General features: G+C 35.4%; 1 protein-coding gene across 1 annotated transcript; it reads right to left on the bottom strand.

Moving 5' to 3' along the window:
* Positions 749–2,706, bottom strand: LOC109709870 (mitogen-activated protein kinase kinase 9-like). Its single transcript, XM_020232262.1, has one exon. It carries the CDS (start codon positions 2,400–2,402, stop codon positions 1,302–1,304), a length of 1,101 nt encoding a protein of 366 aa, XP_020087851.1. The 5' UTR covers positions 2,403–2,706; the 3' UTR covers positions 749–1,301.

Raw genomic sequence — 15,913 nt, 5'->3', positions numbered from 1 at the left:
CAATCCGGCCTAGGAGGCCGGATTGAAAGTTGAATCCGGACGGAATGGATATTTATTCGGATTAAATTTATTTTTTCAACTTTTTAAATTAAAATATAAGTTAAATTTTAAAAATTAAATATATAATTTTAAATTTTAATTTGAACTTAAATTAAAAATTAAAATTTAATCAAGTATTTTGAATCTAACTTATGAATTTGAATTTAAATTAAATTTTAATTTATATGAAGTTTATTCAAATTTTATTTCAAACTTAAATTAAATTTATGGATTCAAATTAAAATTTAAATTGTAATTTTAAATTTGAATTTGAATAAATAAAAATTTAGTTTCATATTTTGAATTATCTACTCAACTTCAAAGATTAATTTATTTTTTAAAAAAATAGATTTAAAATTTTGACATTATTTAAAAATTTTGATAATAAATTTTTAATATTTAATTTTTAATTTGAATTTAAATTAATATATTATAAAGATAACGTTCGTATATTAATTTGATTACGTTTTTTATATCCACCTGAACCAAACACCAACAATGGGAATGATTTATTCCGATTCCGATTCAGGTGATGAACCAAACGGAATTAGGTAATGAGCCATTCCGATTCTGATTCCAGCTTATTTTGATTCCGATTGCGATTCCAACTCCGACTTCGAACCAAACACGCCCTATATTCATCTTCAATTGCTCAAAGGGCTTTTCTTCTTGTTTCTTTTTCTGGAATCTGGAATCTGGAAACCAATTGTAAACTGTTGCAATTTAGGTCTTTAAAATATAATAATACCGATCACAAAATTGTAATCTGATAACCGATCACAAATTAAGCTAGCTAGCTGTACATAGATCTTCTGACAGACAGACACGAATTTCTTGCCAAGGAATAAAGAAACTCTTCCTTTATAAATGAAAACCCCTAATTGCAGGGAGGAAAGAAATTACAATATCCCCGGCCGTCGCCCACCACCAGCAGCTTCACAAAATGAAAGAAAGAAAGAAAGAAAGAAAGAAACTACTAATCCACAACCTACATCGATAAAATAATAATAATAATGATAATGATAAAAGTAGCAGCGGCAAAAATTTTTGTAACGACGAGGAGGGGGAGGGAACTAGTACGCCTGTACAGAAACCAGAAACAAAAAAAGAAAAAAAGATATCGCAACGCGGACGCCCTCGCTCCACGTGGACTCAGTCTGCGTATCTATCTACAGATCAGTGAGAGTGAAGAGCGAGAGTGATGCGGAGATCGATGGAAGAGCGAGAACTGCATGCATTGCAGAGAGCATCTTCCATCTTCATTATTGGTGGTGGTGGTGGTGGCGGTGCTGGTGCTGGTGCTGGTGCTGGTGCTGGTGCTGGTGGCTGGGGGCCTCGGCGAGCAGGTCGCGGAGGGCGCGCGCGGAGTCGTCGGGGTTGCGGTCGGCGACGAAGGGGTGTGCGAGGAGGTCGGCGACGGAGGCGCGGCGCTTGGAGTCCTTCTGCAGGCAGGCGGCGACGAAGCTGCGGATGTGCGGGGGCTGCTCGCCGAAGCAGATGGCGCACATGAGGGCGGCCCAGTCGGGCCTCTGGCCGGCCGGCAGCAGCGGGAAGTAGCCGAGGCGGAGCTCGAGGACGGCGAGGCCGAGGCTCCAGACGTCGGCGGCGTAGGGGTCGTAGTCGCCGCCGTAGGTGTCCGGGTCGAAGCGCTCGGGGCTCATGTAGGCGGTGGTGCCCACGTAGGTGGCGCAGGGGTCGAGGCAGCGGCGCAGGATCTTGCCCACGCCGAAGTCGGCGATCTTGATGAGGCCGCGCGAGCTGGCCAGCAGGTTGGCGGGCTTGATGTCGCGGTGGACGATCTTGAGCGAGTGCAGGTACGACAGCCCCCGCAGCGCCTGCGCCGCCACCTCCGCCAGCGCCGCCTCCGGGAAGGGCCGGCTGCCGCGCCCGCGGAGCACCGAGTCGAGGGAGCCGCCGTCCATCAGCTCCAGCAGCACCAGCTTCGCGTCCGACGGCGTCGAGAACACGGCGTGGCACCGCACCACGCTCGGCGAGTCCGTGCGCCGCAGGATCTCCACCTCCCGCGCCGCCCCCCGGGCCGCCGAGTCGGCGGCGCTCAGCGTCTTGAGGGCGTAGAGCGCGCCGGTCGGGCGGTGGCGCACCTTGTAGACGGTGCCCCCGTTGCCGTTCCCCAGCACGCCCAGCCGCTCCAGGTCGCACAGCCGGAACTCGCCGAATTCCGAGGATCCGGACGTCGACGGCGACGGCGACTCAGGCCGAGTCCGAGGCCGAGCCTGAGCCTGAGCCTGAGCCTGCGCCTGCGCCTGAGCCTGAGCCTGAAACCGGACGCGGCACTCGGCGGCGGCCCCCGCAGATGGGAGGTCGATGGTGAGGTGGGGCCTTCGACCTCGGACCAGGGCCATATATGCTCTTCTTCTTCTTCTTCTTCTTCTTCTTCTTGGGCTTCGCTTTGCTTCGATACGACCCGACGCGACGAGTTAGGAGGAGGAGCAGGAGGAGGAAGAAAGAAGAAGAGGAAGGGGGCTTCGCTTCGGAAAGGGGGAGGCGGGGTATGTATTTATTTTATACGCAGAAAAGTCAGGCGTGGCGGAATTATTATTAGGAGAAGCAGGACTGCAGGAGCAAGCGGGTAGCGATGGAGTGAGGATATAGAAACCGCCCGGTGTGGTTAACCCCCACCGTTAGAGGATAAGGAGAAACTGAGATCGAAGAATGCGGAAGCAAGAACGGACACGTGGACGTCTCAATCTGTTTTTTATTTGGAGCGCAACGCGTCGAACCTTCCTTGTATTTCACAGTGTGATGTAAGAATTTAAATATTTATATATATAATTAATTAATTTAGAAATCCTGGAGGACTTACCATACACGTCCATAATATAATAATAATATATTATTATTACATTATTATTATTATTATTACTACTTTTGCTTTTAATAGTAGTTGGTAGTAGTATTATAATCGAGAGAATCTAAAGGAGATATCCGAGAGATTTGGTGTTAAATATATTTTCTGTTATGAAATATTGTGGTAATTAATTAAAAGAGTGTAATAGGGACGGGGTCGGATTAAAAATTGATCCACGTGATGGTACTAGTTTCGAGGGCTTTTTTTTTTTTTACAATTAGCCTTTAAAAAATAGCTATAATAAATTTAAATTTGTAAAAATGATTCTGATATTGCCACGTAGGCGCCACATCAGCGCCACGTGGACTGGTTGGGGTGTTAATTATGCCAAACATTTCCTATTTAATCAGTTTTATAGAAAATATTTCTTTTCAAGTCATTTATTCTCTAAACTGGTGAAAAATGAATAAAGACCCCTACCCCTCGCATATATGTTAGATCACTAACAAATTAATTAAATCTCCTGTTTTAGTTGATAAAAAATTTTTGATTATTAAATAAATTGGAAGGAGTTAATTTGGAGAGAACTAAGCTGAAGCATAGAAAGTTCGGGACTCAATTCAGAGTATTGTACTGAACCACATAGAAAGTTACTGCATGTTTTATATTATAAANTATATCGCTAGAATTAAAATTTGTTAATGAATTATATTATCTCTATAAAATATATCCTTCTACCATATATTACTGGCTTTTCTTATTTGCTCTTAAGTTAGGGGATACAAAATATATTTTACTTTTTGGTCTTTTCAAATATACTCTTCTACCATCACCAACATTTCTTATTTGCCCTTAAGTTAAGAACAAAAGTGGCATTTTAATTTTTTTTTAACTGTGCTAGATATTTAACTCACGTTTAATCCAAATTAACTTAACGGATGATAATTGTAGAAGTATTTTGGAATAATAGAGAAACATATGAGGGGTATATTGGAAAGAAAAAAAAAATAAGTAAAGATAAATAAAATATTTTAAAAGTTTTGAAGGATACATATATATAGACAATTATCTCTTAAATATTATATATATATATAAGGTAAAATATATGATCAATAACATAGGACGTGATCTTTTATGTAACAGTTGCGTCACATTATTTATATTTTAAATTAATCAAATTTCTCTTTTTATCACTAAATATAATATTTTTTTAAAAAAAAATATAATGAAATAGGTAAATTTGTAGACACAATTTGATTGGTGGCATGAAGATATAGTGCTATTACGCTACCACCATATTTTAGACATTTTCCGTCCATGGATATCTCTCACTATTTGTAGACATTTTGAAAGATTTTTTTTTTTCCCCAATGCTTTGGCCGCCGTAGGAAATTGTTTGATTTAATCTAGATAGCAAAGTTAAAAAAAATAAAAATAAAAATTCAAGTATAATTATTCTATCAACTTTTTAGCCATTAATTGCTCTAATTTTTTTTTACCAAAACATAATTAGAATAACTAAATCTAAAGGAATTATTGATGAATTCACTAAAATTTTTAATTTATTGGACTCAAATTATTTAAATCAAAATTTTAAAAAATTTCAACAAAGGACATAAAAGGATGGTTTCAAAATGACATGTCCGAAACAACCGTTTACCTAGGAGACCGGTGGGATTCGAATTCTTTGGTGTCTATAAAATGATTATTTATCTCTAAAAACTTAATCTCTTGAAAAATAATTTTTTGATACTTTATGTTGGACAGCCTACTGACTACTGTTGAGGTTGGGTGTAAATCTGGGTCCCAAATGAGACTGGCTGTTTCTGTTAGGTGATATTTTATTTGGATTAGTTTTAAGGAGTGAGTAGTTATCCTAAACTCTAATAAAAGTTGGACTAGGAGGTTGCTTAAATATAATAACTTTGATGCATGCCTTAGATTTAAATACATGTGCATTTGTTTTCTTTAATTGGTGGCTATATAGTTATTAATATAATAATAATAATAATATTATTATTATTATTATTGTTGTTATTATATGCCAAGTAGGACTTCCCTTTGTTGATCCGTCTTTTAGGTGTTTTTATTTTTTTTTTATTTTTAAAAAAAAGAAGAGAAAACAGTATACAGGTGGATGTGGACTCAAGGTCGTCCTAAAAATGGCGTGGGCTCATTTGGATTTATATGAATATATATTTATATCTGTAGATATGCATATGTTTTAGAATTTAATCTTTCTAGAAGAACAGTATACAGGTAGAGAGAATGTATCATTAATTAAGGAAAACTACTTAATGTTGCAAGAATGATGCTAATAAAGAGTTTCATATGCATGAACATTCTTTGCGGTATTTTGATAGATTAAATTACATCATTAGTTATTGAATTTCCTGTGAAAACTTGGCAAGTTAGCTACTATTTTGCCATGTTGTTCGATAAAATATAGAATATTTAACAAAGAAGGTCAAAGTGAAATAGAAAATAAAATTCAGTAATATAATTGAAACAAATTACAATTTAGTAATTAACCTAAACGAAGTTTCATCGGAAGCTTAGTGATGGTTGGTGCAAGAAAATAGCGCTAACTAGTAGACGGCTCGGTTCACGTGGTTGATTGACGTGGGCAAATCGAAGGGTGATATGTGGTGCATCAGGAGCCGAAAAAAAAAGCGTTCGAAGACGAACTAGATTTGGCCCGGAACGGGTAAGAATGAGAAGCGGCCGCTGATTCATTTTTGAAACTGAGATTGTTAGTTCAATACGTTGTTGATTAAGNTATCCATCTTTTGATCCTTGAGGGCAAGGATCAACTCAAGTAGGGGGGATTGTTGCACCTGCCAAGTAGAAGAAGGAGTTAGTAGCAGCAGTAGAGGATATGGTCGGAATAATAAGAGAGGAGAAGGACTTAACTTCTTCTTCTTTGTCCAGGTTCCAGGAGGTGTGCCGTGCGTCGGCAAGGATCGGCGGTAGGAGGGAGGCGTAGGAAGGAGAAGGGACGACTTAGGAAGAGGTAGAGGAAAGAGGGCAATCCGACAGGAGTGAAGAGCAGTGGGAAGTGACCCAGCTTCTAGATTATTCTGATGGGGCGGCTTTGGGCGGATGCGGATAGTCGAGGGGGTCTGATCCGATATCTCTCAAGAAGCGGGCCAGCAAGGCCCATGTTACGTGGGCCACCGAGAGGAGTCCTAGGAGTCCAGTTAGGTTTAGGGTTTTCTTCAGATTGCAAATAAGAGGCAGCGTGTAATAGGAATTAGGCAATGAATGAAATTAATGCTTTCTTTCTCAACTTCATCTCCCTCTGTTTCTATTCTCTACTCTGTCTCTTCTTACATCTGATCTTTCCTTCTCTCCCTTATTCCTTATCACTTTCTCATCTTAATCGCGACTGAAATACGCCCATCATCCTCACCGCCATACCGGCCTCAGAGCAATCTCATCATCGGCGGTTGCGGATCGTCCGGGTGCGCAACAGAATGATGCTAATAAAGAGTTTCATATGCATAAACATTCTTTGCGGTATTTTGATAGATTAAATTACATCATTAGTTACTGAATTTCCTGTGAAAATTCAGTTAATTAGGACGCTGCTGGACTTTAATTTTATTATTTCTTGGTGAATTAATAATGGCAACTAATTCGAAAACTGAAAACGACATGACAATCATTAATAGTTAACTAGATTTTTACATTATTTCAAAATTATTATTGTTGGCGTTCGGTTAAATCGAATCGGATACGCCCATAAGCGGGTTCGATCCGACGGATGTTATGTTATCTAATTGGATTAGAATTAATCTCGCTTTCAAATTGAAAAGTTAGTTAGAGATAAATTCTAGTCATATTAAAATAATAATTAATAACCGATTTGGCCTTATTTCAAATATTATTAGGATTTTGGAATCCCTTATAAATATACGGGCGATCCCACATAACAAAAATGTACAAGAATGGAAAAAGAAAAGAGAATAAGAAAACAAAAGAGAAAAACCACATCCTCCATCAACCTATTATTCTAAGAGGGACTTGAACGATGGATTTGTGATCGTGCTCGTTTGTAGTTCGATCCATTGCGAGTTTTGAACGTGAGAAGATTTAATCAAGGACGATCAAAGGACACGTGAATCAACCTCGACGATCCGGGCTCATCGCGTTGTAACGCGAATCGTTTCCTCAAAAAGATACGAACGAATACTTCCGCTGCGTTCTACAATTATTATTCAAATTGTTATATTATCTCGACAAGATATGTTGATAACTAAATTTGCAGTCGATCGTTTCTAGATGATAAATTAATTTTCGGGTCCTGCATAGAACATAATTTGGCAAGTTAGCTACTATTTTGCCATGTTGTTCGATAAAATATAGAATATTTAACAAAGTGGTCAAACTGAAATAGAAAATAAAATTCAGTAACATAATCGAAACAAATTACAATTTAGTAACCTAAACGAAGTTTCATCGAAAGCTTAGTGACAGTTGGTGCAAGAAAATAGCGCTAACTAGTAGACAGCTCGGTCAACGTGGTTGATTGACGTGGGCAAATCGAAGGGTGATATGTGGTGCATCAGGAGCAAAAAAAAAAAGCGTTCGAAGACGAACTGGATTTGGCCCGGAACGGGTAAGAATGAGAAGCGGCTGCTGATTCATTTTTGAAACTGAGATTGTTAGTTCAATACGTTGTTGATTAAGACGGCGTTTACTTAGGGGCTAATCACAAAATTATAAAAGTTGGTGTGACAAATATGATAATTTTACAGTTTAGATGGCCATCTGTAAAAGTGGTTGAATATTATGTTGTAATTAGTCACTCTAAAAATTTGATTGTTATTTATAATTAGGCTAATTTCTAGAGAGGTACTAAGGAAAAAAAAGAAAGAAAAGGGTTGACCATTTTGGGGGTAATTAAAGAGCTCATAAAGTGTCAACTAGATGATTAGATTCCTCATTGGCAGCGAAAGTGCAAACAAAGAGCGAGGATAATTTCCACAAGTGCATGCATGTTTCCTCTCTAACCTTCTCATGCGTCGCCCCAGGAAACTTCTATCATTCTTCTACTCTACTGCTGTTTTTGGAATTCAATTCTAATTAGAGATCTTCTTGTCTTGATAATTTCCACCACATAACTGACCTTTGATAGTTAATTAAGTTGGCTCTTCTTTTATATTTTCTATAAATTTACATTTTAAATTTGGCACTTAATTAGTATTTGTAAATTAAAAGAAGAGAGTTAATTTAATTTGTTGTAAAATAGTCTTTTTGCATGATTATGCATGCTAATTAGATCAAAATAAATAAGACAGACATTTAATTTACGGTAGGCTAAAAATTAATAGCCATGCATCTCAGGCATTAGAGAAGTTTGAAAACTTTTGATGCTTATATAAAATATATGTTCAAAAGAGGTAAAGTACGTACATATATAACTTATTTGCACTATAAACCATTTTGATTTAGATGCCTAATTTTTTAAAATTTTAATTTTATTATCGAACCTTTCAGTTTGTTTGGTATGTGTTAGAAAACGTATGGTACTTTGACTTTCAAATTTAAGTTAATTACTCATTTTACTGAGTTTATCGTTGCAAAGATTGTACGGAGCATACTGCTAATTAAATCTTTAATGATAAACAAAATATATATATTCAAATTTAAAAATCAAACTATTGTTAATTGACTCAAATTAAAATAATTAAAAGATTAAATAGTATATATTGAATAGGCAAATTAAAATGACAACACAACTAGAAAGTTTCGTATATATACAATAGAACTCAGTAAGTTTCATAATAATATATATTATATATATAATATATATATATATATATTATATATATATTATAATTAAATAATATATATTTCAGAATTAGGCCGTGATATATTAATAGGTAAAGATCAAGTTTTTTAACCTTTAATGAAATAATTAACGTCAGGATATATTAATCAGTTAGAGCTGGAATGTCCCCTAGGGTTGAGTGGTCCCCACTGGTTTATAGTATTTAATCCAATGGTTAGAGAGAATAATAGAAAGAGTTGATCTAAGGGCTAAAAAAACTGGTTGCACAATGAGATTTTTGCTAACTAATATTGAGATCAGTCCAACGTCTCTCTCTTCTCTCTCTACTCTCTTTCTCTCTCTCTCTCTCTCTCTCTCTCTCCTCTCTCTCTCTCTCTCTCCTCTCTCTATATATATATATATATATATATATTATATAGAGTAGGCTAACTTACTCTTATGAGTAGTGGATCCTTCTATCATAAGTTGTTGTTGATTGATAGGCTTCGAATCGACACGATCCTCCGTTCAAATATGATTTAGAGTATTGAAATTCTAGTGAAATAAATTTCGTATTTTTCGAAATCATAATTAAAGCATTCAAGCGGGGAATAAATGAACGTCAAGACGACGATGTCCTAAAAAATGGATTGGATCGGATCCCCATTAAAGATCGGAGTAATTGTCTTTATCTAGTAGTGAATAGAATTTTCTATCAAAAGAATTTCAACCTATTCCGATTCTCTTATCCACCGTTTAAATAGCAAAGATCCCATACGCGCCCGTTAAAAATTGCTCAATTTGGTGAGCTTCTCTTGATCATAAGGTAAATAGGATGTGAAAATTATGAAATTTAATTTCTAGCAAGTTTTAATGCCTCTAGATCATATTTTACGGATGGTATTCGTCGATTCGGAAAGCTCCATCTCGAAAATCAAATTATGAGTAGTAATGTCCACACTTCATAAAGAGATAGTCAGCCCTACTCTTTTATTCTAATATTATATTATAAGAATATAGTAATTATTATATTATCACAACAGACACACACACCATAGGACTCGTAAAATTAAATCTGCGGTTCCTTTTCAGAAGTGTTTGATAATTAAGATGGCGACCAATCATTAGCATCAAATTAATTAAAGAAATTAAGGACCCCACTCACTTGCTAAGAAGAAATATGCTTGATTAGCTACAGCATGTATTCAAGAGGTACGTAGGTCCCGCTTAGCCATATATAATACAGTTTTATTCGCCCCAGTTAGACGTCCTAGACTCGTCCACAACAAGTAAGAGAAAAAGAGAGGAAAAAAATATTAAGAGGGGGCACATTTTGTGTGCATTCTATATTGAAAATAAATTGTTTCGAAAAAGAGAAAACGCGCGAGTCTTAAAAATAAAATAACAGCAAATCAAAATTACCGAATATAAAATATTAAAGGTTTATTTTTAGCAATTTAAGTTTTTTTAGAGAATAATAATTATTCTGCATAATTTAACAAAAAAAAAAAGAAAAAAAAAGAAGCAAAGGTAACGAGAGTTAGGCTCATAAGTCAAAAGAGACACAAATAAATTTTTTTAATCATAAACTATGTTCTAATTTAGTTATTAAATACTCTTTACATTCGTCATTATTATTTACAATATAAACCAGTCCCATCAAATTGACAATTGAATTGCCAGAAAGTAACAAAAATCTAAATAAATGAAGACACCGCTTAAAGTGGAACAGTTTTGTTTAATTTTTTTTTAAAAAAAATAAATTCAGCTTAATTATTTGTAAAAAGTAAGCGAAACAAAAGGCTTTTTTTTTTTTTTTCTTTTTTTTTTTTTTAACAAATTTTTAGTTTCATTATGAATTGCCACTCTTTGGATTCACCCAATCCTTNTCAAAAATTCAACCTATTCCGATTCTTTTCCACCGTTAAACTAGCAAGTATCCCATACCGGCCGTTAAAAATTGTCAATTTTGTGAGCTTTTGATCATAAGGTAAATGATGTTGAAAAATTATGAAATTTAATTTCTAGAAGTTTTAAATGCTCTAGATCATATTTAACGGAGTGGATCGTCGATTCGGAAGCTCCATCATCGAAAACAACTTATGAGTAGTAAGGGTCCACTACTCATAAGAGTATAGTAGCCCTACTCTATATATATATATATATATATACACACACACACAATAGAACTTGTAAAATTAAATCTGCGGTTCCTTTTCGGAAGTGTTTGATAATTAAGATGGCGACTAATCATTAACATCAAATTAATTAAAGAAATTAAGGACCCCACTCACTTGCTAAGAAGAAATATGCTTGATTAGCTACAGCATGTATTCAAGAGGTACGCAGGTCCCGCTTAGCCATATATAATACAGTTTAATTCGCCCCAGTTAGACGTCCTAGACTCGTCCACAACAAGTAAGATAAAAAGAGAGGGAAAAAAAATTAAGAAGGGGCACATTTTGTGTGTATTCTATATTGAAAATATATTGTTTCGAAAAAGAGAAAACGCGCGAGTCTTAAAAATAAAATAACACCAAATCAAAATTACCGAATATAAAATATTAAAGTTTTACTTTTAGTAATTTAAGTTTTTTTAGAGAATAATAATTATTTTGCATAATTTAACAAAAATAAAAGAAAAAAAAAAGCAAAGGTAACGAGAGTTAAGCTCATAAGTCAAAAGAGACACAAATAATTTTTTTTTAATAATAAAATATGTTCTAATTTAGTTATTAAATACTCTTTACATTCGTCATTATTATTTACAACATAAACCAGTCCCATCAAATTGACAATTGAATTGCCAGAAAGTAACAAAAATCTAAATAAATAAAGACACCGATTAAAGTGGAGCAGTTTTGTTTAATTTTTTTTAAAAAAATAAATTCTGCTTAATTATTTCTAAAAAGTAAGCGAAAGAAAAGGCATACTATCTTTTTTTTTTTTTTTTTTTTAACAAATTTTTAGTTTCATTATGAATTGCCACTCTTTGGATTCACCCAATCCTTGACTCGTGCGAGAATGAGGTTTTTTTTTTTTTTTTTAACAAATTTTTAGTTTCATTATGAATTGCCACTCTTTGGATTCACCCAATCCTTGACTCGTGCGAGAATGAGGCCAAGAAAAAAAAAAAGAAAAGAGAGAGAGAGAAAAGAAATCCCGTCACGCATTACGTGCAGGGGCGGAGCTATTGAGGGGCTGAGGGGGGCCATATATAAGCAATTTTTTTAAAAAAATTTATTTAATTTTAAAAGTATGATGAGTATTCTGTTTTTTTTTTTTAAAATTTGACGCTAATATAATACTCTCTCAACTTTGAGTTTATTTTATTTTTTATTTAGTACGTTCATAATTTCTAATTATTTTAGATAATTTTTTTATTTAATTAAATTAAAAATTATATTAAAGTTAATAGCTCTGTTAACTAATAGTTATTTATCGTCACAATTATATTTAGTAAAAATTAAGAAATTAAATCATTCACTGAATTACTATTAGATTTAGTAAATTTCAAAGTTATTTGAGTGAAATAATATAAATAAAATAATTAAAAGTTAAGTATAAATAAAAAAAGGGTAATGCCATTTTACACTAATTATTTAGTCAATATATTTTCTCATCAAAAATTTAACTAGGTAAACCTTGTTTGTTTGCTAAAATTTTGATTTGTATGTATTTTGGCCCCTCTCATAATCGAATGCTAGCTTCGTCCCTGATTACGTGAGGAAGAATAAGAATAATATTAGTTAATTAATAGTTTAAGACATTTGGGCTCATATGGAGTGCGTGCTATTACTAATTATAGCACGTGCGCAATGCGAAGCTGCAGGAAAAAAGTGCTACCCAATCCCCGCTGCTTCCGCACAACTTCCCGATCCCACCACCATTTCTCGTCTCGTCTCGTCTCGTCTCATCTCGTCTGTCCCTTTTCAAGAAGCGCATAGGAAGAAGCTCTTTTTCACCACCCGTCTCGCTCACGGCTCACTGCCGCTACCTACCCATGTTTAGAGAACCGGGCCGGACTGGGCGGTTGGACCGGATTGGTCGTAAACCGGTGTCGCTGTCCTACGAAGCTAACCAACAAAACACGCCTATAGAACTAACTAACCTGCACTATATATACTTTGGTTTTACTCTTTATTGGCGTCACAAAATGCGCCGTATAGAAGGACCGGCTCAACTACGTGGACGAAACGAAAAAATCACATATAAAGTCACATGTGATACACCGCGAGTTAAGAGAAATGGCCAGAGCATAATTCGAAAAAATAAGGACGTGGCCGAAATGTACTCCCTCAATAAGTATTAATTAAGAGGTTTCTTTTCCGTACAAAAGATCACTGTAATTTAGGTATTTGTTACAGTAGATTTTTCTCTTTTTTTTTGTTTTGAGATTTTTTTGTTTTGAGAGATAGGTGGCACGCTACCCGTTTCGTTTATTTCATTTAGAAATATACTTAGCTAGAAATGTGAATCAACTAGGATTCAAACTTGGGACCTCGGGTACCAACCACCAAGCTTTTTGCCACTTGCTCTAAGGACTTGCTCTAGTTTGTTACAGTAGATTTTTCTTATTAGCTGCAGTAGATCTTATTATTTTTTCTTTAGTTAAGGGTAGGACTTATCTTCCTGTATTTCGAAATCTTTTTAAATTATATTGAAGTCACTCGGTTTATTCAGCCAAGTCAATAATATATTCGAGTGTTCGGACTCGACTGGACAGATCCCTTCTCAGCTGATCGCTTGATTCTGTATGGAGCACATTCGAGGGTCATCATCAGGAACCGACCCACTGCTCAACTCGTTTCCCGAAGGAGAGTACTAATCGTGTCAATGGTCTAGAAATACGGCTCGTAACACTATCCAACCTTTTAATTTATTTAATTTGAATCAGTCAATAATACTTTTATCTTTAAATTTGAATGTCTTATTTATCTTTACAGTTTTGGTTAAGATACTTCATGCAATTCTTCATAACTATATAAATAATAAAATAAGTAATTAAATTAAATTTTAAAGTCAAAACACCATTGATTGAGTCAAGTTAAACAAATTTAAATATTAAGTAGTAAAATCAAAATTTTAAAAAGTTGGATAGCTGATCACTAGTCAAATAATATCAAAAAATTATGAAATTGTAGCACACTAAATTTTACCAAATTCCGGAGTTCTAGTGTAAATATAATATTCTATACTTTTTAGGGATTTTGATTGAGTTTTGAGAGCTTAGGATCGTTTTTTAAACTTAATAAGCACGAAAACGAATTTCGGAACTCAAAATTTATAAAACTGCAGTTTTTTTCCGTATTGAGTATCGATACTGGAATGGGGTACCGGAATTCAGTAAAATGTGTGTTTGAGCAGCTCTGAAATTTTGCGAAACTTGGCTGAGTACTGGTAATGACCCAAGTTGTACCGGTACTGATACGAGTGGGTACCGGAACGCAATAGGAAGCAAAAATTCTAATGTTCGGGTTTTGCGGAACTAAACCCCGAGGTACCGGAACTGCCCAAGTACCTGTACTCCAAACTGTGTACTGGTACTCAATGATTCTGAAACAGTTTCGTGCAGTTTGTAATTTTCTGGTTTTTGAGGGACCTAAGAGGGTTCGTGCTAGTCGGATTATAACGCACTTCACCCTTGTTTAGCCCTCTCTTTTGGGCAGTGAAAGAGAAGGAGAAGATAGGTTCCTTTTCCCCCCTTTCTTGGATTTCTTCTTCCAATCCTCCTAATTCTTGGATTTGTTCTTCTTTTCTTCATCTCTTCCATGGATGCTTGCTCCTAGGACTTGGAGTAGAGCTCAAGCTTGAAAAGGAGAGTTGTTTGAAGGCTTGAGCTTCAACCCTAACAATTTATAGTTTTGATTGAAGTTTGACTTGAGATTAGCAACCTTCTTGCACTCTCTAATTGTGCGATTTGCAAGAATTTTGGTAGAAACCTAGTCTTGATGGAACTAGGATTTATTTTAGAGTGAAATTGTTGAGTGTAGAACACTCTTGCAGGTTGGAATTAAAGCCCTATTATTTTAGTTTGAAGCTTGGTCAAGTTTTCTTTGACTCAGGTAATTTTTTACCTAATTTCTCTTTGATTTTTAGTGAATTTCATGGGAAAGCCTTTTAGAAGTTTGTAACCTCTTGAAATTTTTTCTTAAGATATAAGAAGTTTGGGGTCATTAGAGAAACGAACGAGATTTCAATAGTTATCTGGTGGGTTTAACCTCACCGAAAATAGGTGAACCCTTTCTATGTCTCCTACTTTATTCTAGAACTCAAGAAATGATTAAACATGCAATTCATGGCATCATTGAATTTTTAGACATCTAGATTGGTCATCCCTTGCATGACGAATTTCACTCTCTATATAGTAGTGGCATATGTAGCAAGTTATATGCATGGCATGAATTATGAACTTGGTTGACATCCTTGCATCTTTCAGATATGACATGAGCAAATTACTTTTACATTCTATAGTGGAAATGTTATATACTTAAAACTCCCTATGATGATGCATGAGTAATAGAATTACTCTCTTATTAGAATGTGGTTAGCAAACACCTCAATATTTGTGAATGAAATGAGATGTAAGTCTTTGCATGTTAGGGACATGATGTATAATAGTAGTGAACTACTCATAATTAGTTGTGAAGGAAAATGTATCATACCTACTATAGTATCCGACCTTCAAGTTGATGATTATAATTTCATATTTTAGATGTGATGTTTGAGATTTGTTATCCTTAGACATTGCGCTTATAACTACGCTTGCTTGCCCTTGTGCTCATTCGCACACTCTTGTAAGGGTCGCTTCCTACAAGTCGGCACTCCACAACCCTCGACCTTACCACAAGTAGGTCCTCGACGATTGGGTAAAAGTTGGTTAAATCAAATGTTAAACAGCATAACTAAATGGTGTATACATGGAAATTAGATATCCTAGCAAGTATTACATGCATACTTTGCATATAAGATGGTGGTTACTACATGCATACTCACTTCTCTACATGAAAGTGGTGGAACTAGTTACTTATGGGATTAGCATAATTAGCATAGAGGCAAGATAGAATCAAAACTTTATGTTTTAGCTCTTTGGTACTAGTTTTTCATTTTAGTTATCTACTAATCTTGTCTCAGTTGACCTAGTGGTGTAATTTGCTCTTCTCAGTGTTTTACCCATTGAGAACTATTATATAATAGTTCTCACACCCAATGTTTGATTGTTTTTATTGTAGAGCCTTCTACAACAGGAGAGGCTGGGGATCGAGAAAAAGGATTAGCAACTAGCTAGA

This window comes from Ananas comosus, linkage group 1 (genome assembly GCF_001540865.1).
Source record: "Ananas comosus cultivar F153 linkage group 1, ASM154086v1, whole genome shotgun sequence".
Classification (NCBI taxonomy): domain Eukaryota; kingdom Viridiplantae; phylum Streptophyta; class Magnoliopsida; order Poales; family Bromeliaceae; genus Ananas; species Ananas comosus.
Note: the sequence above shows the minus strand (reverse complement) of the source record. Positions and strands in the feature narration are given on the sequence as shown.

Excerpts from the sequence above, each read along its gene's own strand:
- LOC109709870 (XM_020232262.1), bottom strand. The coding sequence starts at position 2,402 with ATGGCCCTGGTCCGAGGTCGAAGGCCCCACCTCACCATCGACCTCCCA.